The 18,389-nt window shown below is 44.3% G+C and overlaps 3 protein-coding genes across 11 annotated transcripts in view; all 3 read left to right on the forward strand.

Annotated features, from left to right (window-relative positions):
- Positions 1-4,705, forward strand: part of slc12a5b (solute carrier family 12 member 5b) — a 29,571-nt gene extending 24,866 nt beyond the window's left edge. The window contains exons 16-26 of the mRNA XM_034538098.1: positions 29-133; positions 226-394; positions 1,146-1,341; positions 1,949-2,118; positions 2,213-2,344; positions 3,239-3,346; positions 3,464-3,580; positions 3,742-3,899; positions 4,100-4,114; positions 4,238-4,371; positions 4,614-4,705. Coding sequence (XP_034393989.1) covers positions 29-133; positions 226-394; positions 1,146-1,341; positions 1,949-2,118; positions 2,213-2,344; positions 3,239-3,346; positions 3,464-3,580; positions 3,742-3,899; positions 4,100-4,114; positions 4,238-4,371; positions 4,614-4,705 — 1,396 coding nt within the window. The remainder of the gene's footprint in view (positions 1-28; positions 134-225; positions 395-1,145; positions 1,342-1,948; positions 2,119-2,212; positions 2,345-3,238; positions 3,347-3,463; positions 3,581-3,741; positions 3,900-4,099; positions 4,115-4,237; positions 4,372-4,613) is intronic.
- A 2,034-nt stretch (positions 4,706-6,739) lies between these two features.
- Positions 6,740-8,161, forward strand: LOC117734042 (ammonium transporter Rh type B-like). Its single transcript, XM_034538100.1, has one exon. It carries the CDS (start codon positions 6,740-6,742, stop codon positions 8,159-8,161), a length of 1,422 nt encoding a protein of 473 aa, XP_034393991.1.
- A 1,764-nt stretch (positions 8,162-9,925) lies between these two features.
- On the forward strand, positions 9,926-17,702 carry LOC117733957 (RNA-binding protein 39-like). Of its 9 annotated transcripts, none has more exons than XM_034537934.1 (19): positions 9,952-10,197; positions 11,516-11,573; positions 11,769-11,844; positions 12,242-12,309; positions 12,680-12,848; positions 13,206-13,259; positions 13,396-13,587; positions 14,102-14,155; positions 14,300-14,341; positions 14,440-14,557; positions 14,660-14,812; positions 14,911-15,048; positions 15,142-15,207; positions 15,327-15,531; positions 16,023-16,109; positions 16,214-16,304; positions 16,761-16,866; positions 16,950-17,028; positions 17,131-17,693. In XM_034537934.1, the coding sequence occupies exons 6-19, from the start codon at positions 13,207-13,209 to the stop codon at positions 17,229-17,231; spliced, it is 1,485 nt and encodes a 494-aa protein (XP_034393825.1). In that variant the 5' UTR covers positions 9,952-10,197; positions 11,516-11,573; positions 11,769-11,844; positions 12,242-12,309; positions 12,680-12,848; position 13,206; the 3' UTR covers positions 17,232-17,693. The 9 variants fall into 9 exon arrangements, with proteins under 9 accessions (XP_034393823.1, XP_034393829.1, XP_034393830.1 ...); XM_034537937.1 differs by having other exon boundaries at positions 13,206-13,255; XM_034537938.1 differs by lacking the exon at positions 12,242-12,309 and having other exon boundaries at positions 9,939-10,197; positions 13,206-13,255.
- The last annotated feature ends 687 nt before the right edge of the window (positions 17,703-18,389 follow it).

The following is an 18,389-nucleotide window of genomic DNA, read 5'->3' on the forward strand; positions in this document are numbered from 1 at the left end:
ATGGTTTGTGTTTTTTTCGTGTCGGCAGAGCGGAGAAGGAGTGGGGCGACGGCATACGCGGCATCTCCCTGAGCGCCGCTCGCTTCGCTCTCATGAGGCTGGAGGAAGGACCGCCGCACACCAAGAACTGGAGGTCGGTCCAACCCCCACCCCCCCCAACAAATAAATAAAATAGCTTGTTTTTTTAAAACACCATTTCTGAGACCGAGTCTTTCCCTCGTCAAGGCCTCAGATCCTGGTTCTGGCGAGCGTGGACGCCGAGCAGAACGTGGAGCAGCCTCGTCTGCTGTCGCTGGCCAATCAGCTGAAAGCAGGGAAGGGTCTGACCATCGTCGGCACCTCGGTTCAAGGGACCTTCCTGGACAACTACGCGGAGGCCCAGAGGGCCGATCAGGTTCACCCTCTCATCTCTTAACGCATGTTGGTAGAAACCCGGTGGATTAACGTCACTCATCGCTCGACACAAGAGTGACACTTTTTGTATTCTTTCACGCGTTGGGACTTTACTGCTGTTTACCCTTCACTAAGCCCCGCCCCCTCGCTGCTACTGTTAGAACCACGTCGCCATGGAGCCCACACTGTCACTAACTGCACCTTCACCTGGAGATCGAGAAATTAAATTAAGGAACAACACTAATCTTGTAAAGCCGGCTAGATCTTTATTCACCGTTAGGATCGTTGAAAAGCAAAAGCAGCAAGTTAGCTTCAGTTAGCGCTAGTTAATGACGCGCTAACGTAGTTTGCTAATGTTAGCTCCACAGGTTTTTTACATAGAAACATTATATTTTTTTAAATGTTTTATCTCCTTCCTGATTTTCACCATTATGCAACGTTCAAACCTCCAAATCCACTGAACCAGCTCCGAAGATGAAGAAAAATCTTGAAACCATCGCATGATGGTTGTCGGAAAACCCTGTTTGCTACGCTCTGATTGGCCGGTGTGTGTTTAAAGGAGGGACTTAGCGAATGTTAGTTTTGACTGACGTTTCTCTTAAGTCCCGCCTTCAAACGATACACTTCACATATTCACCGCATGGCTGATATATTTATGGAAGTATAGGAGAAGGTATCTGCCCGCTGTGATTGGTCGTCGCTCGCCACATGACGTGCGGCGTCACTTTTATTCCCTCTCGTTGTTTTTGTAGTCTTTGCGTAAGTTGATGGAGACGGAGAAGGTGAAGGGTTTCTCTCAAGTGGTCATCTCCTCCAATCTGAGGGACGGGACGTCCCACCTGATCCAGGTGGGAGGTCTGGGGGGCCTGAAGCACAACACCGTGTTGGTCAGCTGGCCCCGAAACTGGAAACACCCCGAGCACCACCAGCAATTTAGGAACTTCATCGGTAAGTCTTACACACTGGTAAAATAATAGAGAGAACCAGAACCAGAACCAGGACCAGGACCTAGCTTGGCAGACTCTCAGACCCCTGCTGCAGTAAAATGAGAGGTTTTCGTAAAGCGACTCTGGCGCTCGTGAACACTACTGCTTTTGTCCACAGGGGGCGCCAGAATCAACACGAAATGAAAGTTCCTTATGGTCATTTTAAGTTTAACCCTGCGGCGGTTTTAGATATCTTTTAAAGTTTATTGATTTTCTATGAATCTTCCACTGTCATTCTCTTTAAAACATACATAGATAGGATAGTTCTATTTTATGAGATCTTTTTCTTTTTACCTTTTGTGAAACGGTTTAAGGTGAATACGTGTCTGGTGTTTATTTATAATTTATAATGTAAAAATGACCTATTCAGTCATTATTCTTTTAATAACCAAATATAAGGGTCACAACAAATATTTTCCCACATCTTTATTTATCGATTTATTTATTTTTTAACTCTTTAAATGTCGACATCAGTGTCTGCCTCCATGACCCAGACCGGTTCAGGCTCTTATCTTTTATTCAACATCACCAGAGAGAGATCCTATTTCATCCCTCCTGTCCCTCTGCAGAGGTGGTCCGAGAGACCACCGTCGCCAGCCTGGCCCTGTTGGTCCCCAAGAACATCTCCAGCTACCCGTCCAACGGCGAGCGCTTCACCGAAGGCCACATCGACGTGTGGTGGATCGTCCACGACGGAGGCATGTTGATGCTGCTGCCCTTCCTGCTGCGGCAGCACAAGGTGGGGAAACCAGACCGAGTACCTCCGAAAAGGAAAAGGCTAAATAACGAAGAAGAAGAAGGAGAAGAAGATTTTGTTTTCCCCCCTGTTTCAGGTGTGGAGGAAGTGCAAGATGCGCATTTTCACCGTGGCTCAGATGGACGACAACAGCATCCAGATGAAGAAAGACCTCATCACCTTCCTCTACCACCTGCGCATCGACGCCGCGGTGGAAGTGGTGGAGATGGTGAGAGGCCGAGGTCACGAGCTGGAGGAAGCCAAGGGGAGAGGGTTGTTTCTTTATATATCTTTGCTTTACGTCGTTGAGATCAAAGGGACGGTTTGGGTCTTTCGAGCTGCTCGTCCGTAGTCGGCGTATTATTAGCTCGGCTCGGAGGAACAGACGGGAGTTATTAGCCCCACCAAAAAAATAAATATCTGTTTATGTATACGCTATATTTAGAATGTTTTCACCGTGGATCTGAAGCTCTAAGTATCCCGTTATGCTCTTGCCGCCAGACTCCATTGGAAAGAACTGTAATTTGACCTCGAGCTGCCTCAATTCGGTAGTTTTGGTGAGTTCAGTCAATCTGTCGGCTCCTGTGGTGCAGCCATTAACTTCCACTTACTTTTTTTTCCAATGGATTCTGGTGGCTTTAACTGCTTCATTGCCGTCAGAAACACAGGCAAAGAAATATTCTAATTGTCCCGTACACTTAAACTGGTATTTATTTATTTAGTTGTTGTTTTTTTTTTCTTCCCAAGAAAGAATACTTAAAAAGAAAACAACCAGCAAAATGGAAGGAAGACAAAGTAAACAAAAAAAAAGCGATTTAAAAACAATGACAGCAATCGTAAATATAAAAATAAAGACGTCACATAACAAATATTTAAAGTCTCCAAGAGGAACACGAAAGATTTAAGTTTGACGGCAGTTTTATTCCGTTTAAGTAAAAGCTGCTGTGATGAAGATGATGATGATGATGATGATGATGATGAAGAATACTCAGATTCATTCATGTTTTCATGCATAGAAATCAAACTTTCTTTCATATCCTGACTCCCGTTTCCGGACTTGACATAACATAACATTTTTAATTTAATACTTAATTTAATTTTAATGCATTTCTTCGCACCAAAGCACGACGGCGACATCTCCGCCTACACCTACGAGAAGACGCTGATAATGGAACAACGATCCCAGATCCTCAAACAGATGCACCTGACCAAGAACGAGATGGAGCGAGAGGTATAAACCGGAGCGAGGTCGTACCGAAACTCACCTGGAGACTCCGAGGAGGCTTCATTTTTCTTAAAAACTGCTTTTTGCCGACTCGTGTTACAGAAGCTTTTCATCATTTTGTAGATCCAGAGCATCACAGATTCGTCCCGCGGGTCCATTCGCCGCAAGAACCCGCCTGCCCCGCGCTCCCGGCACAGCGTGGACGGAGGAGCCGGCGTGGCCGAACAACCGGAGGACGAGGTAATGCCGCCGCGGCCCCGCTCGGTGACCAGTGACCCCCCAGTGACCCCCCCCACGTGACCCCGAGTTTCAGCCACACTGACGGGCGCCTCTTCTCTCTCTGTCACTGTGTCGCGCTGTTGTCCGTCTCTCAGTCTGCGGCTGTCTCCAACCCGAAACAGGTGCAGCTCATCCACAGCAAGAACGCCTCCACGCCGACCAGCCCCGTGGGCCCCGGCGCCGCCGCCGGCCCCAATGCGCCCGCGGGGGAAAGAGAGAAGGCGAAGGCCCCGGCGCCAGCGAACCCGGAGGCGGGCAAAGACCTCTTCAACATGAAGCCGTGAGTGACCGTGAGCCCGGGAAGCAGACGTGACACACACGGTCGTTTGGCTAATGTGTGTGTGTGTGTGTGTGTGACCTCGTGACCTCATGGTTGACACGACTTTGAACTCGACTTTTGAACTTTGTGGTACGAGCACATGACCGGTTGGTAATTCACTGTAACCCCCCCCCCCCTCCTCCACTAACATGCTGCCCCAGGGAGTGGGAGCACTTGTAAGTATTATAATCTCTTATTCTGGAGGGACACAAAGATTACCTGTGTGTGTGTGTGTGTGTGTGTGTGTGTGAGCATCAGAAACACTGACGCCGTCCTTTCTGTCCTCCCCGGGGCGCCAGGAGCCCGGTGGACGTGCGGCGCATGCACACGGCGATGCGGCTCAACGAGGTCATCGTGAAGAAGTCCAAGGAGGCGAAGCTCGTCCTGCTCAACATGCCCGGACCGCCCAAGAACCGCGTGGGCAACGAAAACTGTATCCTACCTCCGTGAATACGCAACACACACACACACACACACACACACACACACACACACACGTGCATTAAATGGACTTTTGCTCCTTTTTGGGCCTTGAACGGTTATTTAGATAAAGATGTCGAGAAGTTTAGAAACCAAAAACACGCAGCTGGAAGCCTCGGGGTAGAATGGCGTCTTGATTTAACCCTTTAACGCCACGTGATGGAAGTGCGCTCCTTCACTGTGATCGCCCCTCAGACATGGAGTTCCTGGAGGTGCTCACCGAGGGTCTCAATCGGGTCCTCCTGGTGCGTGGAGGTGGACGTGAGGTCATCACCATCTACTCCTGAAGGGCGTTCAGGGACGCACGCACACACACAGACACACTTCACAACCTCACATACCATTGTTTTAACCGCTACGCCACATGTTGCGCAACGGCCGACTCTCGTGCTCGTCAGATACGTTTATTGCTCATTTCTGACATTTTATTGCGAAACCAAATCTCAAATCTTCACTTATCCTCGGAATGTTTTTCACACATTTATTTCCCTTTTTTTCTGATTGTGTTAAATCAGCATTGTGTCCTTTTTTTTTTAATGCTTTTTCTTCCCGTTTCAGTTCTCAAAGAGGATTATATTTTTCTCCCTTCTTCTGCTATTTATTTATATTATTTATGTATTTATTTATTTACTCATGTCTGTCTTTGTTCCTGGTCTAATTTTTGCTTTTCATCGTTGGGTTATGGCAGATAGTGACATCAGAAGATTGATAGACACTTAGCATAGCTTAGCATAAACACTGGCAAGAAAGCGAGTTAGCATGTTTCCTAAAATGTCCCAACTAACTTGCTCATGCACCCTATTTAAAAAAAGAGTAAAATAATTAGCTGTGACGTTGAATACATAATGTTAGAGGCGCCTCAGAAGGTTCCTATTAAATCTGATTCATGCGTTGAGTCAGACCGCCCTGCAGAGTCCCCCCCCCTCCCCCCCTTCCCCCCTCCCCCCGAGAGTATGCACAGTTCATAACATCTGTGTAATAGTTTATTATGGAGGTTTCTGTCCAAACATGTAAAAAGTACAAAAGTAGTTTGATTGTTTTTTCCTGCTTCCTGTTGGCCTGTTAGTGCTGTGAAGTATTATTTTTATTGTTAGGAGAGACTGAACCTCTCGTCACACACACACACACACACACAGACACACACACACACACACACACACACACACACACACACACGTATTGATTGACATGTCCTCTTTTTGGTGAATATCTATGCAGCCCTCCGTGTTCCCCCCTGTAAGTCTTTAAAATGTGTGTGTGTGCAGAACATTAGCAGCACTGTGTTTATTTTTTGATTCACGAGAAGACGATGTAGCTCTACAGGGTTGTGTGTGTGTGTGTGTGTGTGTGTGTGTGTGTGTGTGTACAGCAGGATAGAGTGAAGATGGGATGTTTGTAAATTAAATAAAGTGTGATTTTTAGGCTTAGAGATGTGTGTTAACACGGGTTTTTTGTAGATATAAAATAGTTTGTATCGTCTTTTTGAAATGATCTGCCATGTCTTATGCAATCACGTGACGGTAATGGTTTTTAAAAGAAACCATTTTATATGTCGGCAAAATGCAATAAATTATAATCATTTGAATACAACAGTGACGGGGTCGAGTGTGGGTGATTTTATTCTGCTTGCAGGTGAATTAAAGTGCAGCTTTATTACAGTCCATGTAATAAAGCTTGTGTGCGAAAATAAGAGTTCATGCTACATGCTAACATGCTAATGTTGAGCAGGGTTAACGTGCACCATCTTGCTCGTCATTTTAGGGAGATAATTAGGTTTCATGTTCTATATATATATATATATGATGTGAGGTGAGGTCAACCTCTTTTTGTGTGTTGTAATCTGAGCTTTCTCCCCCTCGCCATGTTGAGAGCCGTCCAGAGTCAACAGACGGCTCCTTTCAATCTTCTTCCTGACAAAGCATTTCAGTCAAAGTTATCAATTGCGCTGATTGCGTCACACGAGTTCGAACACCGCGCATTCATTCACTGTGTCCCCCCCGGGCCGATCGACGGAGAAGGTCAGAGGTCAGCGAAACGAAAGTTTGTTAGAGGAGACATGTTTTTTTTTAAACTTTTCTTTAAATGTCTGGATATAATCTTGTAAGAGATGGAATGACCACAGAGAAAAAAAAACCGCTGATGCATCAGAACTGATACAAGTCTCATGACGACCGGCCGAAGTCCGAGTTAAAGAGTTATATTGCTCCTGTTTGTCTGAGAGAGAGAGAGCGACTGATGTCTTTGACCCGTCTTATCTGAGCAGATAAGCCGCCGGCTGCGGACCAGGTACGACCGTCATTCGTCCCGCAGAGCCGCCGGGGATGAAGCCGAAGCCCACCGGCCTCCGAGTGAGGCTGCCCGCGTTCGTGTTCGTCACGCAGGTGATCGTCGTCGCGCTGTACGCCGCCTTCGTCACCTACGACGAGCACGCGGACGCCCGGTTCCAGACCAACGGGACGGACCCCATGGACAACGCGCTGTACCGGGACTACCCCGCGTTCGCCGACATACAGGTCATGATATTCCTCGGCTTCGGGTGCCTGCTGGCCTTCTTCCGTCTCTACGGCTTCGGCGGGATGGTCTTCAACTTCCTCACGGCCACCTTCGCCATCCAGTGGGCCGTCCTGGCGCAGGGCTGCCTCCGGTTCAGCCGCGACGGCAAGATCCACCTCGGCGTGATCAACCTGGTGAACGCGGAGTTCGCGTGCGCCGCCGTGCTGATCTCCTGCGGCGCGGTGCTGGGCAGGACCAGCCCGCTGCAGCTGCTGGTCATGGCCCTGCTGGAGGTGCCGGTGTTCGCGTGCACCGAGTGGGCCGTGCTGACGTACCTGAGGATCAACGACGCGGGGGGCTCCATTCTCATCCACCTGTTCGCCTGCTACTTCGGCCTGGGCGTCTCCTTCGCGCTCTACCGGCCTCGCCTGAACGAAGGCCACGCCAAGGCGACCGCCAGCTACCAGTCCGACATCCTGTCGGCGATGGGCACCTTGTTCCTCTGGGTGTTCTGGCCCTCATTCAACTCGGCGTTGACCCTGAAAGGAGACGACCAGCACCGGGCCGTCCTGCACACTTTCCTCGGCCTCAGCGGCTCCACGCTCGCCGCCTTCGCCCTCTCCGCCGCGCTGAACCGAAACGGCAAGATCACCATGGCCGACGTCCAGAACGTGACGCTGGCCGGGGGCGTGGCGGTCGGGGCGTCCGTGGACATGATGATCTCGCCGGCGGGCGCGTACGTTCTGGGCATGGCGGGCTGCGCCGCGTGCATGCTGGGCTACAAGTACTTGACCCCCTTCCTGGCCCGGCGCTGCCGGATCCAAGACCAGTGCGGGATACACAACCTGCACGGCCTGACGGGGCTCATATCCTGCGCCGCCGGGATATGCGCCATTCTCACGGCGAGCGAGGAGACTTACGGCCCCAGTTTGTACGAGATCTTCGCCCACATGGCGCCGACGGAGGGGGACCCGAGGCTGCGGGAGCTCCAGATGTTGATCCCCGGTCTGAAGCCGGGGTTGGGGAGGTCTGCCCGGGAGCAGGCGCTCTACCAGGTCGCGGCCGTGTTCTCCACCATCGGCGTGTCGACGCTGGGAGGCGTCCTCACGGGCTTCGTCCTGAAGCTGCCGCAGCTCGCGCCGCCGCCCGACGACCTCTGTTTCGACGACCGGCTGTTCTTCGAGGTTCCTCCGGATTACGATTTGCCGCTTCGACTCGCCGATGACGCGACGGAGGGTTCTGCTGCCTGACGAGCGTCAATGCATTTCTCTTGATGAGTAATATGAAGTGCTGCAATAACTAATTAAACGTGTGTGTCCGTGAAATTTGTACATTAATAATGAGCGGAGGGGACACCGCCCGGCACTCTTTTTCGACCAGCAATGTTTGTTATTTATTTATTGAAGGGAAATTTTGTTTTTTGATGTGACGTAAAACACTTTTGAAACCGTGTGCATTTTTTTATTAAAATAGTAGTTATGTCAATGATTCAGGCTGTGAAGTCAATTAAAGCTCCAAAATGTCAACATCCTTGAGACGCTCTGTCTGGTTTTCATAGACGTTTTTTTTAAACACACAGGAGGATGAAAATTATGAGGAGTATCATTTATTGACTGCCAGACCAAATACAATTGTTTGAATAGTACTGAGAAATTAAATATATGTACTGTTAAAGTCTTATAGAAGAAGATTAAACTTGTTTAAAGGTCGTTTTAAAGGTCTGGTAGCCTTTGTGATGAATTTATCAGGAAATAAAAAGGAGAAGATCCACCAATTACATATATATTTTTTCACATCGCTAGATGGCGACCTCGAGCCGTGAAATTAAAAACTGACGAGGCTTTTTGCTCTCGCGAGGAAAGACGTGATTTCCAAATCTCAGGGTGCTTGTGCCCAGCGTCGCGTTTGACAGGAGGAATGTTGTTGTTGGCTAAGAACCACAACAAAGAGACATCTGTAACTCAGCGGTGGGTTATTTTGAGGGAAATCAATCACTTAAATATCCCTCATTTAAATAATCGGCCCCTAAAAAGTTGTTAAAATGTTCTAAATGCCAAATCTAGAGGCGTTTCCCTTCCTCCGTCCATGTTAATGGGGCCGAGAACGACGCTGGCGAGTGCGCATGCTCCGATTGGGCCCGTAATGCGGAAGATCCGGGTATTTTCATCTGGAGTTCCACACCCGGAAGTCGAACTTGTTTTTGCTTCATCCAACGCGGTGTCCAGTTCTCTTTATACATCCATGGTTTGACGTTTTGTGTTTCATTACCATGTATATAAATAAACATGATATCATAAAGTTGTCTGTTTAGCCGTTCAAAATGTACAAATACTATATTTATCGATGCAAAGCACAGCGTTTATAATGTTAAACACAGTCCAGTTTATCTATTACAATAAGCGAATTATTCCAAAGTATAGTTGATAAAATATACATTACATGGCTGAAATTTCCTTTTTTTTTAACTCAGATTTATTAATCAGGTGTGTGGAAACTGATTATGTTAATAAACAATCATTGTTAATGTTAATAAACAATCATATGCAGCAAAGTTAAGTATCAGTGCTCTTGCAGTTTTCACCATATGTAGACCTGTGTAAAACAATAACAATAATAAAAACAATAAACATTCAATTCAGCTTTATTGGCCATGTATGTGTACACATATATGGAATTTGACTCTCCTCGTACATATGTACATATAATATACCAATAAACAAGGGAAATATAAAAAGACAACAGAGTGGCAACATTAACATTTAACTCTGATTAATTTTCATCAGAGTGACGGACAAATATGGTAAACAACAAACAGATAACAGTAATTTAAAACAAGCATATGTTCTAAAAATAAAAGTGCCAAGTGTAATAAAGTGTAAAAAAACAGTTTAAGAAAAGAAATAAAGTTATTCCAAGAGAAACCGTGTGTGGTTTCAGGTAAAGAGTGGTGTAGTACCGCCGAGCTCCAGTAGGTGGCGGTAAGGCAAAAACGAACATCGCCGCTGGCGCAAAAAGAATCGTAGAAGAAGAGCAAGAAGAAGAAGAAGAAGAAGAAGAAGAAGAAGGAAGGAAGGAAGGGAGCATCCGGGCCACACGACCTGCGACGGATAGTTGCTAACATCACCACACACACACACACAAAAAAAAAGAAAAAAAGGTTACATAACTTCGACAATTGTGATTTCGCCTTAGGTCCGTGAGATCCGCCGACCGGGAGGCGTCGAGGAGAGTCTCTTCCCCCGTGATAGTTTCACTTCGACACGTCATTTCAACCCAAAATTCAACGGTAACGTCAATGTTTGCTAAATCGAGCTCGCGCGCCGCCGCGGAAACCCCGTTAGCCATATTGGCTGCTCGGCGTCAGCGCTTGTTTTTATCCTACCAACGTAAAAAAGAAAAACGACGGGTTTTTATTTAAAAAAATAAACTGGATTATTAGTGACGTAATACAGGTGTTTACTTGTATCCGTGCCCGCTAGTTTTTTTAAAATATATATATATATTTTTATTGACGAGGGTCATCGATGTAAGCTAACGTTCAAGACGACGTAACGTTAGCTCGTTAGCTTCGAGCGCAAACGCGTGTTTTTTAATAATTAAGTCGTCTCTTTAAAAAAAAAAAGATATATATATATATATATACATATATACACAACACGTGTTCATCTGAGCTCTTTGTGGCGGCGTCGGTCGGATTAACCTGACGCATGTGTTTCTCTTTTAGAGATTACAGGCGCTACATTTAGGGGAACGTCGCGAGGAAGTTGGATCAAAACTCGGGTCTCGCGGTGCTGCCATCTAACGTTAACTAGCGCGCGCTCGTTTTATACGAATGGGCATCTAGCTTTCATCTTATATGTCTGTTTAGTTTACTAAAACAATGTTTTTAAAGAGTTAAAGGCATGTAATATATGTGCATTTAGCTTTCATCAAGTCTACGTTTAGTTTACTAAAGTAATGTATCTATCTTTCATCCACCATGTTTACATTTAATTTACAAAAACATGTTTAACCAGTTGAAAGCATGTAATCTATGCGCATCTATCTTTCATCCAACATGTTTATATTTAATTTACTAAAATAATATGTTTAACCAGTTGAAAGCATGTAATCTATGCGCATCTAGCTTTCATCCAACATGTTTATATTTAATTTACTAAAATAATATGTTTAACCAGTTGAAAGCATGTAATATATGTGCATCTAGCTTTCATCCACTAGATCTCCTTTTTTAGTTTACTAAACAATGAGTTTTTGTAATAAATGTGCATCTAGCGTTCATCCACCACGTTTACGTTTATTTTACTAAAAACAATGAGTTTATATGCATCTAGCTTTCATCCACCATGTTTAGTTTACTAAAACAATGTTTTTACCAGTTAAAGGCATGTAATAAATGTGCATCTAGCTTTCATCCACTAGGTCTGTTTATTTTACTAAAACAATGAGTTTTTACCGATAACTTTGCTGCGTAACCTCACAAAGAAAAACATTTGACTCGATTACAAGCTGAAGTTAAAGTGAAGGAAACTTCCCTCTTTTTGTGTGTCTCCGTAATGGTTGAATGTTTGTAAAGTTAATCGTGTCGTCTCTCTCTCTCTCAGGATCATCATGGCTGATGATTTTGACGTTGAGGCCATGCTGGAGGCTCCATTCAGAAAGGTGGGTTGCAGATTACAGAGATAATGAGGCCTGTTTCACTGTTTTCTGATTGACTCTCTCGAGTCCTTTTTTTACATTTAGCTACTGTGACAAAGTTTACTTGACTGTTGTGTGTGTGTGTGTGTGGTGTAATTTGAGTATTTCAAACGCAATATACAGAATTATAAATAAATCCACATCTATCTCTCTTTATAGACTTCCCTAATGATATCTCACCTCTACTCCCATGAATTCATCTTTGATTCCACTGTGAACTGTGAAAAAAAGGAAGGTAGTTATTGTGCATATACTGATGTACTGTGGTTCACCTTAGGACTAAAAGAGACTCAACCTAGAACATCCAATCCCTATTCGGTTGCAACAAGGTGAATGCCAATGGTTGATAAGCCCATCTTTACCTGTCCAGCAAAGGAGGCAGTATTCAGATTTACAATCACGGTTTTCTGAATGTGCAGTCCTATATGACCCGTTTTCTGGAACGTCGTACACTGTGTTGCTTTTAAAAGAGAGAGAGAAAATATGTATTACTGTCATCTTGAAGTTTTATTAAGTTGTGTTAAGAAAAAATACTTATCCACAAATTGATGAGGGATACATTTATTGTGTTTGTATCAATCTATAACTGTTTTAAATCCAATAGTTTGACGTCAGTATTCTTGAAAATGCAGATATTGCAGTTGTGGAGCGTCATTGTGCGAATACATGAGCCGTGTCATGATTTTGTGGCAAAATACAGGTGAACTATTAATTTATCTTATCTAAGTAAATATGAATACTGCCCTCTTTGCCATAGTCAACTGTAAATGTGAATCAGCATCTTGATTTTGCATGCTACACGATACCACAGATATTGATTTATATTATTAAAATGACTGTAAAAAATAGATTTCTTCTATCTTAGCATCATTGTATATTATAAAGTGAGTTAATAATTCCTTCTGAAGTCAGAACGGTTAGAAATATTACTTGCAGAAAACTAAAGATAATGGCAGTGTAACACGTGGCTGAATTGATGGATTTTATTTATTTTATTTTTTTTATAAAAAATTCATTTCATTCCTTGGGCGTCAATATTACTAAGAAGTGTGAATCCCTGTTTGCTTCAGGGCAAGATGTGTGACAGAGGTGGCATCGAGCTCTTACAGTCCAAGAACGAAAATGGGTGAAGATCACTGGACTGACACCAACCACACAGGATCTCTTTTAGTGGTCGTGGGGCCACGCGTGGTCACGGGCCGTGCGTGGTCACATGATTAGGCACACATAGTGGCATTGGTACGACCTGTGAGAAGGGGGAGTGGTGGAGATGATCTGACTTGTGACAAAAGCTTCCTGAACTCAGCTAACATGTTGGACGCTCTCTCATAACTTTGCTTTTTTTTTTCTTTTCTTTTTTGGGGCATACTGAGCAGCCTTGTTTATTTAAAAAAAAAAAAAAAAAGGAGGGGGGGAAGTATTTGGGGTGGTGGAAGGACACTGTCCAGGGATGACAGTAGGACATTTTGAAGCATAATTATTAATTGAATACATTCTGCATTTTCTCTTGTCCCACCCCCCCATCCCCCTTTTACCTTGACGACTTGCAATGTTTCATCTACGTCCTCATGATGTTCTTCTATCAACCTTGCTTAGGATGAGATCAAGTCCTCTCATGCAAACGGACATGACGACCAAAACAAGAAGTAAGTCCCGATTATCTGAAATATGATGTTGTGTGATTTTTAATCTAATGTGACGGCGAAGAGATAAGAGACCCCCCAAAAAAACAAAAAAAAGTATGCGTTTGCACATTGCACGACGATAGTGTTGTCACATGTTTCAGAAAAAGAAGGAGCCGAACCAAGAGCCGAAGCCCGGGCTCCAGAAAGAGAAGGAGCCGAAGCAAAGACAAAAAGAAGAGCAAGAAGAGGAGCAAGAGCCGCGAGAGGAAGCGGAGCCGCAGCCGAGAGCGCCACCGCAGCGGCTCCCGGAGCAAAGAGCGCTCGGGGCGCTACAGAGCGCGCAAGAGCCCAGTGTACGTGGCCACTTTATTAGGCACGCCTGCCGGCCTTTTCTGCAGGAACACCCATCGTTACAGAGCTTATCGAGGTTTTTTTTTAATTAATTTTTTTAACCCGGCTACTTGTAAAAACTATCCGGTCGTACGAGTCGTCTTTCGACTCCCACGTCTCGTATCTCAAGTTCTATCGAGATATTTTAAAAAATGTTAAAAAACCGACGAGCAGCGCGCGCGAAAAAGTATCCGGCCCTCGATGTATTATTTACACGTTGTGTGTCTTCTGTGAAAAGTGCCTCTATGCCTTTTTTAGAAGCTGGAGCAGGAGTTTTATTTGATTGTCTAGTTTCTCCAGTAAGACTCCCGCAGTAGAACGTCGGTGTTGACAGTAAGAATGTGGAACTACAAAGATTTTATTTTTATTTTTATTCTCACACAACAAGCATGTGCATCAAAAACTCTGCTTTTTTTTTTCATTTTTTTTCCAGCTGCATTTCAAACTGAAACGATAAATTCTTCTTTTGTATTTTAGCCGGAAACGTTCAAAAAGTAGGAGCCCCTTCAAAAAAGAGAAGAGTCCCATCAGGTGAGAAGAATCTCCCCGTTTCACATCTTTAGGTTCATTTCCTGATTTCTGTTTATATTATTATATTAATTATATGTGGGTTTTTTTTTTTTCAAACTCGCTGAGGTTTTTAACATCTTTTTAATGTGTTTTTTCCTATTCAAGAAACTTTGAAGATGCTATCGGGCCATTTAACAAAATAAGGGAGTATGTCTGATTTTACCTCCTTTTATTTCTTCATTATTCAGTATTTTCTCGTTTTGCAGAGGAATCGTTTTTTAAACTTTGGGTGTTATTTTTTTAAGGCAACCCATCGACAACCTAACGCCAGAGGAGCGGGATGCTCGCACAGTTTTCTGCATGCAGCTCGCTGCGAGAATCCGAGCTCGAGACCTCGAGGACTTCTTCTCCGCTGTTGGAAAAGTCAGTTTTGGGGTGTTTTTTTTGGGGGGGTGGCGTTTTGTGCACGTAGAAGTGTGATTTATCTCTTTTTTTACCTTTTTTTCCTCCTCCTTTTGTCTGCAGGTGAGAGACGTGAGAATGATCTCAGACAGAAACTCCCGGAGGTCAAAGGGCATTGCGTATATAGAGTTTGTGGAGTCTTCTTCTGTGCCGCTCGCTATCGGCTTGACCGGCCAGCGGCTCCTCGGAGTTCCCATCATCGTCCAGGCCTCTCAGGTGGGAGTCTGATTATTATGCAACACCTCCCGATTTAAACCGACTTGTTTAATGCTGCATTGACTTTAATTAATTACTTTTGCACGTGTGAATCACAGGCCGAGAAAAATAGAGCCGCAGCCGCTGCCAACAACCTCCAGAAGGGCAGCTCGGGTCCGATGCGGCTGTACGTCGGCTCGCTGCACTTCAACATCACCGAAGAAATGCTTCGAGGGATCTTTGAGCCGTTTGGAAAGGTCCGGAGCAAGTTCCACGTGTCAATAAATCAGGGTTTTTATATTCATGTAGTCGTGTATTTATTCGTGGCCTCTTTTTTTTGATTCCGAAAGATTGAGGGAATCCAGCTGATGATGGACAGCGAGACCGGACGCTCCAAAGGCTACGGCTTCATATCGGTGAACGCAGCATCCTTATCGCCGTCGACGACGCTGCTCGAGACCGGATGTTTTTTTTTATTTTTATTTTATTCTGACCGCTTTTGCTTCTCTTGTTTGTTTTTTTTTTTTTTTCAAAGTTCGCCGACGCGGAATGCGCCAAAAAGGCCCTGGAGCAGCTGAACGGCTTCGAGCTGGCCGGCCGGCCCATGAAGGTCGGCCACGTCACGGAGCGCTCGGACTCGTCGACGGCCAGCTCGTTCCTGGACAACGACGAGCTGGAGAGGACCGGCATCGACCTCGGCACCACGGGCCGCCTGCAGCTCATGGCTCGGCTAGCGGAAGGTTCGTAACCGCCGGCAACCACGTCGTTTTCTTCCTTTGCCAATTTACCAGAGCGTCAGAAAATATATAGTTGTCGACGTATAAGAAGATAAACAAGATGTCGACTTATCGATATGTGCCAGAGCGACTCTAAGGCGACTCCCCGGAGCTCAAACTACCGCGACGCTCGCCGCTTTCTTTCCCGTCTTTTCTGTGAGAAGTTTAATTTGAATATAAACGTAGTTGATGAAGGTTTTTGTAACCCGACATGTGGCTGCAAACGCTTTCTTTCCGTCACATCATCACCTCTAAACGAGACATTTTAAGGCTTTTATTTGGCCTCTTGAGAGCTTTAAGAGTCTTTTATCGGACACCAAAACCCCGAAGACGTGAATATTTTCTCTTTTTTTTGGCTGCTCGGTCTCAAAGGATCTTGATCTCTTAGTCACAATCTGTCACGAAGCCACAACTAGATTTATTTTCTTAATTTTAAATGCGTATTCGCTCCCCAGGAACCGGCCTGAAGATCCCTCCTGCCGCTCAGCAGGCTCTACAGATGACCGGCTCCATTCCCTTCGGCAACATGTCCGGTCCTTCATGTGAGGCCTCCAGATGATGGGAAGACATTTGGTTAAATTTATATTTTCTACATATTCAGCGATAAATAATCGTTTGTTCCTATTTTGTTGTTGTTTTTTTTCAGCTCATTCAAATCAAAGCCAAGCGTTGAACCTCCCGTCACAGCCGCTGGCCACACACTGCCTCCAGCTGTCCAACCTGTTCAACCCACAAGCGTAAGAATATTATTATTATTATTATTATTATTATTATTATTATTATTTGGATAGGTTCACTTTTTCTTTTTTTCCTGAAGTTTGTGTTTAAATCAAAATGCCCAAATGTGCAGATTTTTGGTATAAGGAAGTGTAGAAATCTCTTTGCGAAGCGATTTTGAGTAGAAATGCTTCCCGAAGATCAACTGAAGCTCCAGTTTAGCAAATCAAATATTATAAAATGTTGTCAAAATTCTAACTTTTCGTTACCGGCCTCCTGGAAGGAACTAAGTGGACGAAGAGTTTCACATTTAAAAAAAAAAAAAAAAAAAAAAAAAAAACTACATTTTAGAAGATGATATCGAGATTCTGTCCGTGTACAAAAGGAACCAGTCGGTACACCAAATAAATAAACGTTAACTTCTCCTCTTTTTGAACATCGTTTTGAAGGCATCTTGTTTTTGTTTGTTCTACCAGTGAAAACGACCCCACCTGGGCCGTGGAGATCCAAGACGACGTCATCGAGGAGTGCAACAAACACGGAGGAATCGTTCACATTTACGTCGACAAGAACTCGGCTCAAGTGAGTTTAAAAAAACAACAACAACAACAAACTAATTCCACGTTCCAGAGACGTCTTTATTTCTAATCTTATCATCTTTGCAGGGCAACGTGTACGTGAAGTGTCCCTCAATCCCGGCCGCGATGGCCACCGTGAACGCGCTCCATGGACGCTGGTTTGCAGGTGTGTGTGTGTGTGTGTTTCACTCTTAAAAAAGTAGCCGTAAAGCTTTCCCCTCCTTTAACACCTCTTTCTACCCTCTCTCTCTCTCTCTTCCCCCCCCAGGCAAGATGATCACGGCTGCCTACGTGCCGTTGCCGACGTACCACAACCTGTTCCCCGACTCGGTGACGGCGAAGCAGCTGCTGATGCCGACGCGTCGATAGTCGTGAGGAAGGAAGGAAGTCAGTGTAAATACATTCGTTTTGCAGTCGTGGAAAACGGACTCATTGAAATTAGTTGGCAGTGTGTAATAAAAGTTGCCTCAAAGTTCACGTGTTCACAATTGAATATTAGGCTCTTTTAATTTCTTTTTTTCTGAGTTGCTTTTCAAATATTTTTTTTTTTTCCGTGGGTTTGTGCTGTAAAACTACCACCGAGAAGTAATCTGCAGTTATCTTACTGGTCTGTATGTTTTTAAATATTCATGTCTTATCTGCTTGTTTAAAAATCAACAGTTTTAGATTTAAAAAAAAATAAATTGCAAAGAGTTACAAAAAAAACAAAACTGTGTTGGGTTAATAATAGGCCTTTAAATGCCAAAAGTATATATCAATGTCAACAATAATCCTTTGTAACTTTTTACAGCCATAATTTCATTTTTTGTATGAAGGCTCCCAATAAACTTTGGCAAATTTGACCCGTTTTTTTATTTATTCTTTTACGTTTTTTTTCGTCCCGTTTGTTTGGGAGTTCCTCGTACAAGTTTAAAGTTTAATTTGGACCTCGTGTTTCTCTCACTGGGCACTTTTTGATTTAAACCGGAGACGACGGGGTACAAAAAGATGGCGGATCAACGTACAACAATAGAAATGTCTTCTTTATGACACACAAACAAGTACAAATGATAACTTTAATGGTCAAATCCCATAGAGACAACAGAAAATGACTAATCTGAACAGGTTTTTAAAATGATTCTACGAGCTCAGAATTATTGTTCCGTCTTCGATGTCGACGTGAAGGAGACGAAAAGGTAAAAAGACGAGGACGTGAATCTACAGAAGAAAAGCATTACATATTTTAATAGTTCGAGACACACACAAATGGACATCCAATAGTTTGCAACTTAAAATCAGCTGCGGCGGTATTTATATCACTTCGTCATCTGGGGAGAAGAAAGGAAAACGTGCTTCATATTCAGTTCTAAAACAGCTTTTACAATAACGAGTACAACAATTAAGTATTTATGGCTTACCGTGTGACCTGTTAGTGCATACAATACATTAGACTCGTAGCACTATTCTATAATCTTTATGGCATAATGACATTTTGTCCAAGCATACTATACAATTAAATCTTTTAAGGCATTGTGCTGACATTTTTCT

This window comes from Cyclopterus lumpus, chromosome 7 (genome assembly GCF_009769545.1).
Source record: "Cyclopterus lumpus isolate fCycLum1 chromosome 7, fCycLum1.pri, whole genome shotgun sequence".
In the NCBI taxonomy this organism is placed as follows: domain Eukaryota; kingdom Metazoa; phylum Chordata; class Actinopteri; order Perciformes; family Cyclopteridae; genus Cyclopterus; species Cyclopterus lumpus.

Bases quoted from the DNA above. Each gene is read 5' to 3' on its own strand.
- LOC117734042 (XM_034538100.1), top strand. From the start codon at position 6,740: ATGAAGCCGAAGCCCACCGGCCTCCGAGTGAGGCTGCCCGCGTTCGTG.
- LOC117733957 (XM_034537932.1), top strand. From the start codon at position 13,159: ATGTTTCATCTACGTCCTCATGATGTTCTTCTATCAACCTTGCTTAGG. The intron at 14,558-14,659 runs GTCAGTTTTGGG...TTTTGTCTGCAG, and splicing joins TCTTCTCCGCTGTTGGAAAA to GTGAGAGACGTGAGAATGAT. The intron at 16,305-16,760 runs GTAAGAATATTA...TTGTTCTACCAG, and splicing joins AACCTGTTCAACCCACAAGC to TGAAAACGACCCCACCTGGG.